The 16,959-nt window shown below is 47.9% G+C and overlaps 2 protein-coding genes across 5 annotated transcripts in view; one reads left to right on the top strand and one right to left on the bottom strand.

Annotated features, from left to right (window-relative positions):
* LAMB3 (laminin subunit beta 3) overlaps positions 1-590 on the top strand; it is a 25,986-nt gene extending 25,396 nt beyond the window's left edge. The window contains exon 27 of the mRNA XM_074893714.1: positions 169-590. Within this exon, the coding sequence (XP_074749815.1) occupies positions 169-305 (137 nt within the window). The 3' untranslated portion in view covers positions 306-590. The remainder of the gene's footprint in view (positions 1-168) is intronic.
* Positions 323-16,959, bottom strand: CAMK1G (calcium/calmodulin dependent protein kinase IG). 4 transcript variants are annotated; one of them, XR_012632188.1, is made up of 14 exons: positions 16,741-16,959; positions 12,137-12,254; positions 9,230-9,358; positions 8,615-8,689; positions 7,702-7,840; positions 7,438-7,561; positions 6,807-6,882; positions 6,134-6,246; positions 5,023-5,101; positions 4,531-4,618; positions 3,345-3,772; positions 2,675-2,805; positions 1,867-2,546; positions 325-1,675 (listed from the first exon to the last, which is right to left on the bottom strand). XR_012632188.1 is itself a non-coding variant. In XM_074894015.1 (13 exons), the coding sequence occupies exons 2-12, from the start codon at positions 12,226-12,228 to the stop codon at positions 2,712-2,714; spliced, it is 1,437 nt and encodes a 478-aa protein (XP_074750116.1). In that variant the 5' UTR covers positions 12,229-12,254; positions 16,741-16,959; the 3' UTR covers positions 325-2,546; positions 2,675-2,711. The 4 variants fall into 4 exon arrangements, 3 of the variants coding, with proteins under 3 accessions (XP_074750118.1, XP_074750116.1, XP_074750117.1); XM_074894015.1 differs by having other exon boundaries at positions 325-2,546; XM_074894016.1 differs by lacking the exon at positions 1,867-2,546 and having other exon boundaries at positions 326-1,675; positions 16,741-16,958.

Genomic DNA, 16,959 nt, shown 5'->3' with positions numbered 1-16,959 from the left:
TTTTTTGAGGGGGAGAAGGGAGGAATGCAGGATGTTGGTTTTTCTTGCCCCACCAGAGCTATGCAGGAGGGAGGTGGGGGCTCAGCCCAGGCTGTTGGGGGGGTAAGGGCCATGCTGCCTTCCCCCTGTCCCATCATCACGTAACCCTTTCCTGCCCTCTCTCCTCAGCCTTAGAGACGGAGATTCAGGAAAGCAACAAGGCTCTGATGTCCAAGTCGGCCAGGCTGTCGGGCCTGGAGGAGCGGGTGGGCAGGATCCGGGACGCCATCAACAAGCGAGTCGCCTACTACGAGAGCTGCTCCTGAGCAAGCTGCCCGCGCTCCAACGGCACTGCCTTCCTCCTCTGCAGAGACTGACTTGTGTATTTATTCCCATTTTCTGGCTGGAGTTCTCACGTGCCTAACGTCTCTATTTTTAGCAAATTGAGTGTCTGTACCTCTGGAAAATAGCTGCACTGAGCCAAAGGAGCAACCCCATGGAGAGGACTAACCTTGGCTGGGCTGGCTGAAGCTGCCCGGTAACTGGAGGAAAAAGGGGGAGACACATCAATCTTCCATGGCAAATAAAAACATCCCTGAAGCTGTTCTTTCCAGAGGGGTTTATAAACCAAGAAATTCTGTCTTTTTCTTATTTTAGCCAGTTCAAGCTCTTCAAGCTGAATTTCACTGTTCGAATTAAAACCCTCACGTGGGGCCTTTTAAAACTTTTTAGCTATGCTGCAGTTAATCCTTAAAACTTGCCGCGGCTCCAGTACTTCCCTCCTACATCTTTCTTCAAGTAACCAGTTCACAGAAATGGGGAATTGTATCTCCATCACATCTATATGATGTACCTGTATTTATACAAATAAGAGAAACGCAATCTCGTACTCAAAGGTGGAGTCAAGCATCTTGTTTTACTTTCTACCACAATCTGCTTATTTACCACAGTAACGCTTTGCCAGAAAAATACCAGAGGGAGCAGGTCTGCAGATGCACAGGGAGTGCTTTAGAAGGGAATTAATAGACTGTTTCCACATCAGATTTCTATGAATAACCAAGAGGCACTTTACAAAACAAAACTCAGCTTTATTAAGCAAGTATTTATTGTGCAATTACAGACTTTGGAAGCTGGGAACTTAGACCTTGCTGTGATTATTATCAGACATATGGAGGTTGCTAGCAGGTTGTCTCTCCTTTTGTAGCCGAAGTGAGAACTGGGCAGCTGGTGGGTGCTGAACGTCAGAGTGCTGAAGCCTGGGACTAACCAAAACCCAGGGAGTGGATAGGGTGAAGACTGTAAAAATAACTGACCTGCCACTGAGTAAAACTCTACATGGCTTTGGTTTATAGGATTTATGTTGTGCAGTGCACTTATGCATTGGACAACTAAACAGTATACAGAAAACAAAAGCTTATAGCGTTGAGCGATGTCATATGGATAATATACACTGAATATGCTAGCAGTAGCCTCAGACTTTCTGTTGCCTTCTCCCAGCTTTAACGATCCAGAAACACCCCGAGGTCACTGCAGTGATGGATTCCTGGGACTAACATGCTGCTCGTCACCAGTTGGTCGCTGCTCTCTGAGACGCTGCTGCCCGCCTGCTCCCGACGGGACACAGCCTCCTTTCTTGCTCGCACTGTTGATGTCTGGCTGTGAAGTGCAGAAAAAGAGTAAAACAGCCCTTCTGTTTCTGCAAGAGAGAGAATCAATTGAGGATTGAACTTTGTTTCACTAGACTGCTACCTTCAAAACGTGCTCTGTTAATAAGCAGTAGCATGGGGGTTAGGAACAGCTTAGATCCCTTTGTGTGCCTTGGCTATTAAGGGTTATTACACAACTGATCGTGGAATGGACCTTTTTCGAGCCTATAGGAAATCTTACTTGTATTTGTCTCTTCCATTAATCCTTTGTATATTACAGTTCTGCTCGTACAATCTCATCAGTAGAGAGTGTCACAGAAGATAACAGGAGGTAGCTCACTTGATGCAGCCTTTGTGGAGAACTATGCTCGCGTACGTTCACCTTTGAGGACTGTTCTTTGTTGCAGGATCTAATAGCAATACTTCTTACTGCTCAGATACAAAGTGGTGCAATGATAAGAGTTTAGCTAGTCCAGAATTAATGCAAGCTACGGTCAAACAGGATGAAACTTCCATGATTGTACTCTGCTCACGTACAAAATGAACATCTCCATGCTTTGCTCTTTGGGAACAAGGCAACTTAAAGTGACCTGCCTGGGCCGAGTCTAGGAAAGGGAGAGGCCCTCCAGGCTGCGGGGACGTCCTGCCTATGCTCAGCCCTTGGCTCGTGGTCACAGCTGAGACCCAGCTGAAAAGCTCTAATCCCAGCTGATGGAGCTGTTTGGTTCCAGTGTGATTCCTAGTGAGTAGCTTTGAATAATTGTAGAGTTTGGTATGACAGGTCCATGCTCGGCTTCCTTTCATGCGTTCCTGGGGCAGCCCTGTTGTAATGCAGAAGTTGGATTCAGAGTCACTGGACTGGCCTTAATGGAAGCTGAAAGATTATTTCTTCCTTGGAAGAGGGTTTAGTTAAGGCTTTTTCTGTTGCAAAAAAAAGAGTGAGTCAATTTATTTCATGTACAATCACTTTGCTATTTGTGCCTTTTCCTTTTTCGTGCCATAATGGGATTAATTAAAAGTGGCTGGTGATTGGATTGTGGAGCACTTACCGCTGGCAATGTGGGGAGCCTGGTGGCTGCCTCCTCATCACATGATCAAACAAACTCCAGTTTGCCCAGTGCCACAGTGAGAAGAGTGTTTACCAGTTTTCATTGGGACGAGAACTTCTGATTTGAAATGACTGGTTGGTAATGCAAGATTGGAAGAGAAAGAACAAAAAAGGGAAATAGCAATATTTATGATCGTTCAGCAGGTGAATTGAAATTGTGTTTTTAATATAAAGAATGTCAGCTGCTGAAAGCAGAGCTGGGTGCGAGTCAACTCTGCAGCAAAGGCAGGGTCCAGTCACTCAGCACCAGCTGAGTAACTGGCACCAGCAGCTTTAACCACAGGCAATTTCAGTTTCTGGAAAGCAAATGTGCTCCAGTCAATGGAGTGTGGCAGCGGAGCCCTGCTGCCTCCACTCGCTGCAGGCTTGGCTGTGCAGCCTGGGCAGCGTGCCTCACCTGATGCTCGTACAAGTGTGGCAGAGACTTGGCTGGGCACCGCTCTCCAGCCAGTCAGAGCCTTTGCCTCTGTCCTTATTCCTCCCTCCCTCCCTCCCTTCTCCCTCTGCCTGGGGCCAGCAACTTATGTGCCGGGCAACTCCTGGCACATAAAGGTTATTGGTTGTTCCCACAGACTTTGTTGGAAGTTTTGGCTAATGACTTGGATACCTACTGGGATTTTGCAGATTTTTTAAGGAGCACTGTCTCGGAGCAGAAGGACGTCTTTGTTTTCTCGTGCCCTATGCAGGCTGGACTGCAGCCACAGGAAGTTCTGGGCGGTGGGCTGTAGTTATCCGGCAGGGCCAGGCTGCTGCTCACGGGCAGCGCTCCGTTCTCCGCGTGGCTTTGCAGCTTTCCCTCTCTCGTTCCTGCGTCTCGCTCCAGCTGAGTGGGAGGGTTTGGACAGCCCTGCGTGGGGACCAGAGGGACTGACACGTGCTTGTCTTTGTTGGGCGTTGCTGGCCGGGTGGCCATCACGGGCATGTTGGGTCTGGATGCCTCCGAGACTTGTAGAACGGGGAGGGTGCTCCCAGCCGCCGCGTGACCGTTCATGTGTAGCTTCCTCATGTGGTGCACAACGGCTGCGGCGTTGAACGCTTGCTGGGGAAGAAGAGAAAAACCCCCGTGGTGAGCACCTGGTGATGCCAGGCTGGGTGGGTGCTGTGGGGTGAAGAAGGGTCCCCCCAGATTGTGACCGTGCTGTACCGGTTCGCAGTGACCGGCTGCTGGCACGGTGTGTGGGAAGCGGGATGTGCTCGTTCCTGGCATAAGCACCGCGGTTTCCACTGAGTGCAAACTGCTGATGCTTTTGAAGATTACAACCACTTCTACATGAGGAAATCAGGGGGAACAGCTGTAAATTACCCCGTAGTGTGAAATGAAGGCTAGAGCTGAATTTTGAATGAAAGTGTTTAAAATGCTACCGTGCACGTGGTTCCTATGGCATTCCTCTCTCCACCTCAATTCTTACTAAAACTCTTGATATAAATAAAGTACCAATTTATCTTCAAGGCTGAAAGGAGGAAAAGCTGGGTTAAGCTCCCGAAAAGATCTGCTGATGAAGCACCAATTTCACTCCCTCAGTATAAAGGCAATAATCTTTTCCCCCTCCCCTTTACTCTCTTGGCGCGGCCACCACAGTGCAATGTTTGTGGTGAATCTGCCAGTATGCATTGCAGCAGGGAATATTGGTCCAAACACACTATAAACAGTAACTGGATACAATTTTCAGGCAGCCTTTGGAGGATCTCAGCTTTTGGGTGCTTACCCACACAGCTGAAGCCTTGCTTATTGCTAGATGGCAGCAACTGGCGTTTGTTAGTGAAATGGCTCTAGGCTCCCACCAGCAAACGACTTACCCTCCATTTGCTCTTTGCAAAGTTTTTCTGAATCTGAGCGCTGACAGATGGGTATATGTCACGGTGAAGGGCTGTATTTCCATTAATCCTGCAGATGGGGAGAGAAGAAAATGGGCTCGTAGGCAGATGGCATTTGTAAGGCATTCCACATTCTGGAGGCAACTAACTGCTTTGTACGTTCAATCAGCAATAATTAAACCCAAAGGAAAAACAGCAACAAAATGTAACACAAACACACACTTCAAAGCGTGGAAAAGCTCAGGATGGGATTTCTTCTTTGCCTCTGTTTATGGAGGCAAATTTGCACAAATTGCATCTTTAATTATTCATTTTTTTTCTTTCTTTTCACACACAAAAACACCACCCAGGGCCACGCGGAGGCAGACGGTGACGTTATTAAGGGGGCTGGGGAGACCCCCCTGTTCTCGGCTGCCACCGAGCACGTGGAGCGAGACGCGGAGCTGGTCGATCCCCGGGGCCCCGTCCTCTCACCAGGGGTGCCGCAGGGCCTCTTCGCAGGTAAACCTCGTGTCTGGGTTTTTCTCCAGTAAATGTCTGATGAAATCCTTGGCTGTTTGGGAGGGAAGGAGAAGCAGAGAGAAAAGGTTATTTTCTCCTTGTTCCGAGATATGATCCTAACAGGACGTGGCAAACGCTAGCGGATAAACATCGCAAAGGTCAGCCCCGAGGAGGAGGTGTTCGTGCTGCTTCATTACCCCACTACAGGGAGAGGTTTGTAGTGGAGGGCTCCAGGTGAAAACAAGTTAACTGGGGATGTACCAAACTGCACGCTTAGGTTACGTGAATTTAAGCTGAATTACTCAGCTAAAACATAATTGTAAAAAATACGTGCAAACTGAGCAGGTTTAGAAGTTGCCCTAAAGAGTGCTTACATCCCTCCCCCCCCCTTTTTTTTCCTTTTTTTCAGGGAGAATTGTGGTGTTTGTTATTAAGTCCTAACAAACCTCCTGCTAGTTTTGTTTCTGTGTATAAAAAGATTGATGTTCAAAATATGCTGCTAAGACGCTGCCTTCAGTAAACTCAGTGCGGGTGAGCTCCAGAAGCAGGTTAGTCTGGAGGAAGGGTGCAGCGGTGGCTGACACAGCTCGCTGCGTTGCTGTAGGGAAGCATGACTTGATGGGAAGAAAAGCAGAAGGAAAAAGAAAATTAAAAAAAAAATGGAAAAAGAGGGTTGAAAAACTGAACTTCCCTTACTGCCAAGGGAAACCTAAGCCCACTCTGAGCTCACAAATCATTTGTGAAAACCAAGGTTACGTTACGAGGCTTCAGCCGAGGACGCTGTGTTACAGGCAGGATGCAAAGCGCCCGGAACTCTGCCAGCGCAGCTCGGCTTTGGCGTCATCGCCCCGGCGGCACCGGGAGCCTCTGCAGTCGGTTCCCACCTTTGGGGCTTTGCTGCTGCGGGAGTGACTCAGTCCAACACTTCATCCTTTCCCTCCCTGCTGAGGCAAGCGGAGGGCGACTGGGGGGTGCCGGGGGTGCGTGGGGGCTCGGCTGGTGCAGGCTCGTGCCCACGGGTCGCAGGGCTCTGGATTGCGGCTTGTGGGAGGGAGCGAGGGGCTTCCCAGTGCCAGAGCTTTACCTGACTCAGAGATATCATCCCAAAACGGAGACTCGAACTCATAGTAGCCTTCCTTAATCTTTTCAAAGAGTTTGGACTCGGTCTCTTCATAGAAAGGAGGGTACCCGCACAGCCTGGAACAGAGCAGAAAGCCAGCGGTCCTTCAGCGCCACCGTCCACGGTGGCACAGGCTGCTCACAGCCCGGCCAGGCTGGGCACGTGTGGGCACCACCAGTGGGTGAGTAACAGAGGAGGCTGCTCTGTCCCTCCCATCTAAGTGTGTCGGTAAAGCTGCAGAGAAGAGTTAAAAACTCAACTGCAGCAGCAAAAGGACAAAGCCACAGCTGGTACATAGCTGCATCGTGTGGGAGGAAATGAAACAAAAAGTACTGAGGAAGATTGAATGATATTTGTAGGCAACTGGAAAAAAACAAAGCATAGGATGAGGCATATAATAGAGAAAATGTGATTCCTTTCATCTGCACTCCCGTATTTGATTCTTCACATCCCTTTCATTTCTACGGTCTAGTGAATCCGTGCAAAGGAAGAATACAGCGCTCTTCTCTTCCCGCAGCAAAATGGGAGGTCCAGGATCGCCTCCGCTCGCGCTGCCGCTCTGCAGAGGCGTATGAAGTGATGGAGGAGTTGGGAAACTCATGGAAAAATAAGTGGGATGTTGTTTGCTCTTACTCACAGGATATAGGTGATGACTCCAATGGACCAGCAGTCTACAGCTTTGCTGTATGGTTTCTGGGCGAGGACTTCGGGGGCTGCGGAACAGCAAAACCAAATGAAAATTCTAAGCAATAATAAATTACCCAATACTGGGAAAAGCAGTAGTTTCTTGTACAGTCGGCCTCTGAGGGGCCAGTGCAGAGAATCAGCCAGTAACAGCCCCATTTACCAGCTGGACTGGTCTGTGCTTTTTGTATCTATTGTATGCCATTGAACAGACGGAACCACTGACAATCTCTGCATCCTGAGGTTTTAGCCAGTAAGCTGTGGATCAAGCCAATGCAGTCTGGTGGACATTAAAAAAAATCCCACTGTGTTAAAATTATTTTTGTAATTTTTCCATAAATACATGACTAAGGCTGAAATATTGCTCATAAAATTATCCTTTTCTTTGCACTTGTAAACATCCTGAGATTTTTCAGTCTCTATACTTGTTTGTAATCCAGTCTTTAAGGGGTCCATGCGGTACATTTGTGTGTAGCATGTTGTTGTTAATGTAAATATGTATTTTTTTCCTTTCTGCTAGGTTCATGCACAACTTTTTTCCAGTCAGTCCACCAGCAAAAGCCCATTCCTGATCCTTGGCTTACCAACGTATCCAGGAGTCCCACAGGCAGTGGACATGATGCCGTTCTGTTCCATTTTAGACAAGCCGAAGTCTGTGATCATGATTTTGGAGTTCTCTTCAGGAGTAAGGTAAAGAAGGTTTTCAGGCTGTGAACACAAAGTGGTCAGAGGTTGAATTTGTGGTAGAGAAATGGAAAGGAACAACAAAAAGTCACGGGGCAGAGCAGGTAAAGCTGGCGGTCACGCCAGCTCCCCGAGGCGCTGCTCTCGCTGAGGGACAGTCTCACCTTCAGGTCACGGTGAACTATTCCGTTTTCGTGGAGGTATTTCACTGCTGTCAGGACCTGGTGGATCACCACACTCGCATCTTTCTCGGTGTAGACTCCTCGTTCCAAAATTCGGTCAAACAGCTCTCCCCCAGATACCCTGTGGAAATGGTAGTTCAGAAAGAAAAAGAATGAAACAAAAATTGAACAAAGGTAATCATGCTTTTGTGTTAGGCAAGCTAATTTTCTGGTCCTTTTGTAACTCCACCTACAGCAGAACCATTCCCTGGGCAGCAGCTTTTGTGATGCTGAGGCTGATGGGTGCTCTCGAGTGCAATTTCAGGGTGCCAGTAAGCATTACTGGTAAACCTGGGGAGTTTGGGTAAGGGTACGAGGCAACTCCCAGCAGGTCTGAGCCGCAGGCACCCCGCACCACGGGCAGGGCTGCCTCCAGGCTCCGCTACACAAGCAGATACAGGGTTTTGTGTGATTGCTTCCTTTGGCTAAATTTGCAAGTTAGCAGTAGCAGCCGGGTGCTCAGAGCTGATGCCCACAGCGAGCTGCTTTCTCTGCAGCTGACATGTTGCCCATTTTCATTTCTAGAAACCCTGCATGGCACAGCTTTAATTAGAAATACTTCTGTCTCTGCCCTGCTAAACTGTGATGAATTAATTTGCATAAATAGATCCTAATCTTGGTTTAGAAACTTGCTGCTAAAATGAGCACGGGCCAAGACAGCAGGAGAAGTGTCCAGGTTCGTTCAAACCACGGGGCTCTCCCCTCGTCAGTGAGGGGTGTTTGAGTGGCTCCTGTGTGAGCAGCTTTTATGTGTGAGGGACTCCGCGGTGTAGGCGCTGAAATATGGTGCATCCCCCCTGTCCTGCCACTCTTCTTCCTCTGTGGCCCATAAAGAAATGGCTCTGCTGATACTTACAGCTGCATGACCAGGTAGAAGTGGGTTGTGCTCTCATAGATATCTTCTAAAGTCACGATGTTTTCATGCTTTATTCTGCAAAGATAAATGTGGATCAGAAACAAACTTGGCAAGGACAAAAGTGGCTTTGCAAGTGGAAAACCCAACAGTTGCCTTGCTTTAATCACCAGTGAAAGTTCACTGGTCTGTTTTGTGGCTGAGCTCCCTCGCCCTGTGTGGCAGAGGATCGCCGACTCCACCGCAAACTCCCTTTGGAGCACCAGGCACCGACAGCGGAGGACCAGGCCCCTTGTTTTCACGCAGCTGCCTGCTCTGCTTCAGGTGTGTTACTTGGACCACAACAGTGTCCACAGGGGTTCTCCTTTCCCTGAACTGCTCTGCTTCATCTCATTCCTTCCCCAGATCTGGGGCAGTTGGGCTGTGTTGGCGTTACAAACCCAGCTGAGGAATGAGAGAGGAAACTTTCCTGATCTTTCTAAAACTGCTAATTCACAGTAATATTTCTATATTCTTTAAAAAGAAATACTTATTTCTTTATATTATTTTTACAGTAGAGCCACACATCTTAGGAAAGGACATTTGTTCTACTTTACATTACAATGTATATATGCTCACTTTTTCAACACTGCTATTTCGTTCTCCAAGCTGCTATCCCTTGTGAGAGGAGACTTCTTGATGCATTTCAGAGCAAAGAGCTTGCCAGTGCTTCTTTGCTTCACTAGGAAAACTTCCGAGAAGGCACCTCTGCAGAGAGGAGAAGAAGTTGTATTTCAGTAGATGCTGCTGCTGTGAACTGGAAGGATACTTAGAGAGAGGAAATAGCAAGAAAAAACATTGTGGTAGTAACTTAACTCTAAGTGGATGCTGATTGTAAAGCTAGAACTACATCTCCAGCAGCCCCAAACTTAGGATCTTCAATTCAAGATTATGCGATATTTAGAAAAAAACCCACTTTTTTTCTGTTTTTGCATAGTTCATCATGAAGCTGTGTTGAGACAGTGGACAAAAAGGACTGTGCAATGAAATTAAATCACATTCTTCAGCAGTGTCTGTAAAGACAGTCAGGGGTTTGGCTCCTGCGCGTGCCAGGTTCAGAGCACACTTCGGGGAGGCAGATGGCAAACACGGTTTTCAGCACGTGCCTCAGGTGGGCACAGGAGGCACCGTCCGTGGCCTCGCAGCTCGCTGCCTTCCAGGGAACCTTTGCACTCGAATCCTCTGGGACTGGGGGGATTTTCCCGGGCTAAGGGCAAGCCCAGCTGGGGGGCTGTATCAATAACCACCACGCCGACGGGGCCGTCTGCAGCTCGGGTGCTCGTGGGGGTTAACAACCCCCAGTGGAAGGATCTCAACGGCCTCCCCTCTAAGGGGGCCAAATTCCTGTTTAATGCAAACTGTGTTTCCTCACGCTTTCCTGGTCAGCATTGCCCTGAGGGCTGAGAGCGCCGAGCTGCAGTGAGGGGAGCCCGATTCTGTTGCAGTTTGGGTATATCAACCGATGTTCTGTATATTTGAAGTGCAAAATAACTGGATAACCTCAGTTTGTATTTTCATTTATCATCTAATGTGTTTTCCTTTCTGCAGAGACCGCTAATACTGCATACCCTTAGTGACAAAGTGACAATGAGTGTCTTGTACATTCCTGATAAGGGTTCAGCCAGTGCAGCGATGAGCAGGTATTTATAACATGTCTAAAGCTCACAATCCTGTTAGAGGTTTGTCTTAGGCAGCTGAACACGTGTCTCAGGATAGTGACAGTGCATGCTTTGCCAGGTCAGTCTTCAATAATCCTCATCAAATGAGCAACAGATTAATTGATGGTAGTTAAATGGAACTTGCCACTGAGTCTGCAAAGCCCTGCAGGGAGCTGGAGGGCAGAGCGAGGAGGATGAGCGCAGTGGGAGCATGTTGCTTGGGATGCTGTTGCAGGAAACCCAAAAAACAAGGGCAGAAAACCTGTGTCTCCTGTAATGGAGGAAACAAAGACTCCAGTGTACTGTGCAGACAGATTGGCTGAGCACGGAGCTGTACCCATCTGGCACGCGGCGCTTCGCTCCTGTGTCTTTGTCAGCGAGCAGCAGCCGGTGATGACGCAGGGCGGGAGCTGAAGGCAGCTCCTCGCTCAGCTCTGCTTTCCTCCTCCTCCTGCGGGCCCCCGGGTGCTGCCGGAACAATGTGCAAGACCATTGGGGTTGTGAGGAACTGGGCTGTGCCAGGACTGGTTCCTAGCAAGGAAAAAAACCCAACAAACCCAACAAAAAAAACCCCATAGATTTTTGGGAAGACATCCCAACAGATAAATGTGAATCTCTGTTTCATTCAGTAAATGATACGTAATGGTCTTCTCTCTTCTGGCCCAAAAAGCAGGTGGTGTTGGGACGTTTTCCTTGTTTCACATGTTCTGCTCTTTTTATCTGTATTAAGTCTGAAAATTTCCATTTTGTGGAAATGCCTTTCAAGTTCCTGAGAGCTCCCAGCGAATAAGCAGGGATGTCCTCAGTGAGGTCCCTAATCCTACAGTTGCGGATGCTGGGGGAAGGTGATGGTAATTTTCCAGGTAGTTTTAGGTCCCAGATCTTCACTTCTCTTCCTCAGCTAGCTGAAGTGGTGCATGTGGAAAAAATCCCAATTTCTAATGCTAAATTTTCCTGTTAATGTAACAGTAGGAAATGAACAACCTACAAATCAGATGCTGGGGCATCTGTTCTATATATCTGTCCCAAACAGTTTATAATAATTATACCCTTTATTAAAAAATGATGAATCAACAAGTTGGCTGGGAGAGAACAAAGCTTTTTCTAACCTCATTCCTTTAGAGAAAGCTGCTGGATAATTTAATTTCTGAGGCTGACCAGGAACATGATAATTAAAACGTCACTGAGCTCTGGAGTAGCTGTTTTTTGGGAGCTTTGCCGTGGGTTCTAAAGTCACAGGAAATTTGGCCGTGACAGAACTCGCTGGTGGAGGTAATTCAATTCCTCCTCCACCACCTTGGAAACATTTTCTTGTCTCATTTGCATGAATAGGCAAATTAAGCTGTTAACTCACAGAGAAGTATCGTAGAACTCGAACATCCTTGTTCTTGTTTCATCCCTCAACTGAGTCAGGGTTTATGAGCTAAATATATGACTTATTATTATAATATCTCTCTCGGAGCCATCCCTTGACCTTGCTTGACCTTGCAGCGGCAGCAGCAGACCAGTGCGCTCAGCAGGAAAAGAGCAAAAACCTAACTAGGCTGCCACACAGGCTTAGAGGGAAAGAAGGAAAGGGCAGAGCCAACCCGGTACCGTGCTGCGGTGCTGGGGGGAAGGAGCTGCTTGGCGCAAGCTGTGAACTGTTGCACCAGCAGCAACCGTGCACAGTGATGGGGCACCCACCCCTCCCCTGGAGACCTGTGCCCGTCTCAGGGGCAGCCGTTTGCTCGTGGCGTTGGCCGGTGCCAAGCAGGGAGTGGCTGCCCTGGGCTGGGAAGCTGGGACCTAGAGGTGGCTCTGTCTGGAGAGGAGCTGTGGTACTTACGATCCCAGGGCCTCCATGAAAATGAATGTTTTCCGGATGTTGCTTGTCTGCTTCTTCCAGGAGCTGCTCTCTTCCTCTTCCTTGCGACCCATCTCCTCCAGAGTGGAAGCAGGGAATGCTGTGAGGAAGAGGAGGAGGAAGGTGACTGATGTGGCAGATGCTTGTGCAAACAGGACTACCCAGGAGCTAGCTGGACTCAGGATGCGGTGGATGGTGGCTGCTCGGAGGAGTCAGACCTTTCAAGCATGTGAAATTTTATGCTGCTTTTGCTACTCACAACTGTTCGTGCTGACCATGTCCCTGCTGCTGCGTCCTGCTCCAGCCGTCAGCGCAGCATCATACCAGATCAGCTGGGTAGGAGCTGGTGACCATATGGTAACACTCTCTTGTCAGTATACTCATTTAGCGCGTGTTGGCAATTACAAATGTTTATATTGTGCTTCATATTTAGTGGTTAAAAAAGCCGTGCTGAATGGTTGCTAATTTTAACTAAAGCATCCATGACTTCATGGATTAAAAGTTAGGTACAACTAGCGATGGAGATGGATTATAGTTGAGCTGCTTTATCGCTCAAATAATAAATACAGAGCTCACGACTGCGGGGAGGGGAACTGATATAAAACATTTTGTTGATGTGTCTCGTACAGTGTGTGCTGCTGTCATCTTTAATTTCTGCGAACTGACAGATTGCTTTTGCTCTGAGTCATAACCTTCCCGTTGCCTTTTCCTCGCAGGGCCGGGGTGCCCCGGCGCCGGCTGGTGGGAGCCGCTGATGAGGCGAAGGGGTGCCCAGTTTTTAGTGCCTTGCCCTGATGGTGCATCTCTGAGCTGCAGACACGGAGCAAGCGGTCCCCGCCTGCAGTCCCCCTCCCGCTCGGTGTGCAGGGGGTGGCGAGAGCAGCTCCCAGAAAATGCAGCTTTCTGGAGTCATCCCTGCTCTGCGGGGCGGTGGCTGAGCGCGTGTTACCGGCGTTGGAGGAGGCAACTGCGGGGAAGCTGGTCCGGCGGCGAACGCAGCCACGGGACTCCCGCCTGATCCGCACGTCTGAAACGCACCAGCGCTCACGGGCGGCTTGACCTTGGTCACGTCCCAGTCCCCCAGCTCCCCCCCACCGCTAAGCTCTTTAGAGCTCAGACTGGGCAGCGCCGCTGTTAATACAGCGAGTAACTCTGTCAGCCCGGGGGGAGCTCAGCGCCGCCGTGGGGGAATTAGTTCGAGCTTGCACAAGGTCTGAGAGCCGTGAAACGTTATACAAACATCTAAGCGCTCTTAATAAGATCAGGCCTAACGCTATGGAACTGGAAGTATGCTGGAAGGTGAGAAAGGATCCCCAAGACTAGAAAAAAACATGTAAAAAATGTGGCTTGTCCACACTATCAGGATACGGAAGAAATGCACTGAAATACCCCCAGGCAGCGCAGGGGTTTGGGTGCCGCCAGCAGCACCCCTGGCGCGTGGAGCATCCCCTTGGCACGTGGAGCATTGCACTTCCCCAGAGCAGGAACGGCTGCCCCTGAGCCCGAGAGACACAGCTGAGCCTTCTAAAGATGAAGCACAATCTTTTGTGTAAAAACAAGCGTTTGGAAAAGGCGGCAGTATTAAAGCAGAGAAAAAGCTGAAAGATCTTGTTTCGTGACAGACAGCTTAGATATATTGAATTCTCCTGAACCTAGTTTATCTCCGTAATTAGCACAGTTTCTGCATTTTGAGCTCCTTGACACAATTTTTAAAGGTTAATTTAATATTTTTGGAAACAAAATTGACTCAATTGTAAACAGTTGAAGGCTTCAGTCCATAAAATCACCCAAGGCCAGTGTGCACCTGACCTTTATTTACCTGCTGGATTCTGATGCGCGTATATAACTCCTAGAAATACTACAACTTATAAAACCCAGCCATATCTTGGTGTTTAGAATCAGTGAAGAGCAACGTTTCTTCACAAAAATGCTGATCAATTAGTAGAAACATTTCTGCCAGTATTTTGAGCCCCAAAATGAAGTTTTCTTTCACAGTTGTCTGCCCATCCCAAATCTCTGCAGATCTGGAACGTCACAAAAAGAGAATTTTCAGCAGAGACATTCAGCAGCTGGTGGAAGGTGAGTTTTACCCATTTCAAATAAATATTAAATGCACAGTGCCAGTGTGGTGTTGAATGACAGGTAAAATTCAGATGACCTCTCCATTTCTTTCTCAGCCTACTGTCAAACAAAGAATATGAAGTAAAAAAAAAAAAACCCAAACCAAACTAGGTCAGCCTGGCCCCAGGGACAAACAGTATTTTAGTCTCCGTTCCTGCGCAGCCCCGTTGGCACGAGCTCTGTGGGGGCAGCCTGCGAGCGGCGTGGTGCAGAGGAACCCCCCTGGGGAGGCTGGACCCAGGGCCAAGGTGACTGTGCCCCCCTGGCGGGAGGTGACGGCGCAGCCACGTACACTCACTTCTGTGAATTTGGCCCGTTCGAGCACAAGTGTCAAATTTGCCCAACGTTTGCTCATTTAAGCTCTATTCCCTTAGTGTTCTCGTGTTAAATCCTAGTGAATTCAACAAGTTTCCTTTTAAAATGGATTTTGCTTCTAAAGGAAGGTAGTACCGTGTTTTCTTTAGTCTCCTGTGAATCATCTGTTCATCTTATAGTTCCTCCTTCTGTCACTCTCTGCGTACGGCATTTGGTTTTGCTGATATCTGGAGGAAAGGCTGGATGAATAGCTCTGACTCCCTACACGTGTATTTGATTTCCTGCTTTCTCAGTTTTTCTGTGCCATCATGAGCAAGTCATTTCCTGCCTCCCCTCGCCTTTCTGCGAGGAAGGGGAGTAAGTGCTGCTATTTTGAGAGCAAAATAATGAAATGTTTGAATTGCCTAAAATGTAAAGCTGCATATGTGCTCGGGTGATGAATGCTTGCCCACCTTCCTCCTGCCTCACATTGGATCACATTCTCAATGCTTTTTTCTGTTTTGATACACGGGAAAGTCTTTGCCAGGCGGCTTGGTACAGGACACAGCCGTGATTACAGGATTATGAGACCTGTGACTTTCCTGGTGCTGGCTCTGGGGACTCGTCTTTACTCTGTCTCTCAGTCTGGTTAAGCCACTTGTTGCACTTTGCAGCAGTTTGGGAAAATGCAATGTTTGATGTATTTGTTGTCTGGTTTTTGTTATTTATTCAGGCTCTGGCCCAACCATGTCCTGACCTTTCTCGGTGCTAGTACACAGCATATGGGTAAACAGTTTAATGTATCTACTCGCTTAGTTGAAGAAGCTTTACTTTCTACAGGAATAGAAAACGTCATAACAAAAGTTGGGCGAACAGACTTTGTGCTTGGACTGGCAGGTTTTCCTGCCATATGATGTGTCCGTCTGCGCGCTTCCCTCGCGCTCCTGACACGCTTCGTTTGTCAGCTCCATCCTGACGCCCCGCTCACATGTGTCACCCCGGCTTGGTGGCATCTCCTCCAGCCAGCAGTGGGACGCAGGGACAGAGCGCACCCAATGTGCACTTGGAAAATGCATTATTTTAAACACCTCATCTGGAGGAGGGTCTGTGTTCGCCCTTTTGCCCGTTCACCTCTTGACAGAGCAAGAACATGGGGCATAATAAAAAGGAAATGTTCATTAATTAATGTAGGTAAAGACCTACAGGAGATAAAAATGAAGTACATAACAATGCTCTAATTTGTTTAGCTTCCCTCTTCCCTGTTGTAACAAATTAAGCAACATGCAGGACTGATGAGTATATGCTGGAAGTAGTAAATAGTTTTCATATTAATGTCTCACCTTTGGGCTCTTCTACAGACTAGGTCAATAAACGTGACTGCTGCTATACTCTGTCTGATCCAGCAAGTGACACATCATTGCTTAGAATGTAATGAATGTTATTATGACCTTGCTTAAACATTTCCTGAAGAAATTTGTTCCGCTTTCATATCTCACAGTAACAAATCCATCTGCAGACAGACACTCTGCTTCTGAATGGATATACTGCATTAGCAAAATTATTGTAAGACATGATTAATAGTCTTGTGACAAAGTTACATGTGGAGGGGGAAGATACATGCTGCTTTCATGATTTTGCCTTTAGAATTGGAAAGAAGTTTACAGAAAAAAAGGGAGAATACAAAGTCAAAGGCTTTGCTTTAAAAAATACACCAAAACAAGTAATCTGCATGTGAATGAATTAACTGCCAGGCCAGCCTCTGTGTTCAGGGACAAAAGAACAAGAAATAGAAAACATGATCTCGCCGTTAAAAACAAATCTACATTAAACATCTTGTATTCATCCCACCACTGCATCGCTTCAAAAGCAGTGCGTTAACTTAGTAGTCCTTGATGAAGACTTGCAAAATCACAATTTTCATTATAAATATTTCAGATTCCTTAAAATACTTTTGAAGTAAAATGTCAGAAGGCAGCTTTCTATGAAATTACTAAATATAACGAGTGCTGTAGGATACCAGCCTAACAGTCTGTGCAGAGAAGTCCTCTAGTATTTCCCTGTTTAGATAAAATTCATTTCAAAAAAACAGGTTAGCCAGCATCCCACCTGCTTCACTGCATGGAACAGACAGGAAAAGCAAAGGGCTATTAAAGAAATAATATTTTGCTTACCCAAGTCAGCACAAACAAAGCAACTCCTGCTTGCTGCTGCTCCGCTCGGCTCCCGCGGTCCGTGGGGATTAGAGCTCGCCGGGGTGCTCGCTGGCAGTGGGAGGAGGAGATGGCTCTGCCGCGATGGTAACCAGGCAGCACCTCACGGGGAGTAATTTGCCACGAGCACGAGCTGCCTGTGGGTGTGCGTGTGCGTGCGCGTCGCTGTCGAGAAGGGCA

The sequence above is a fragment of the Strix uralensis genome, chromosome 24, assembly GCF_047716275.1.
Source record: "Strix uralensis isolate ZFMK-TIS-50842 chromosome 24, bStrUra1, whole genome shotgun sequence".
NCBI lineage: Eukaryota > Metazoa > Chordata > Aves > Strigiformes > Strigidae > Strix > Strix uralensis.
The sequence above is the reverse complement of the archived record's forward strand: the minus strand, read 5'-3'. Positions and strand labels throughout refer to the sequence as shown.

Bases quoted from the DNA above. Each gene is read 5' to 3' on its own strand.
- CAMK1G (XM_074894015.1), bottom strand. From the start codon at position 12,228: ATGGGTCGCAAGGAAGAGGAAGAGAGCAGCTCCTGGAAGAAGCAGACA. The intron at 9,359-12,136 runs GTAAGTACCACA...TCCTCTCTGCAG, and splicing joins TTCATGGAGGCCCTGGGATC to AGGTGCCTTCTCGGAAGTTT. The intron at 3,773-4,530 runs GTAAGTCGTTTG...CTTCTTCCCCAG, and splicing joins TTGCAAAGAGCAAATGGAGG to CAAGCGTTCAACGCCGCAGC.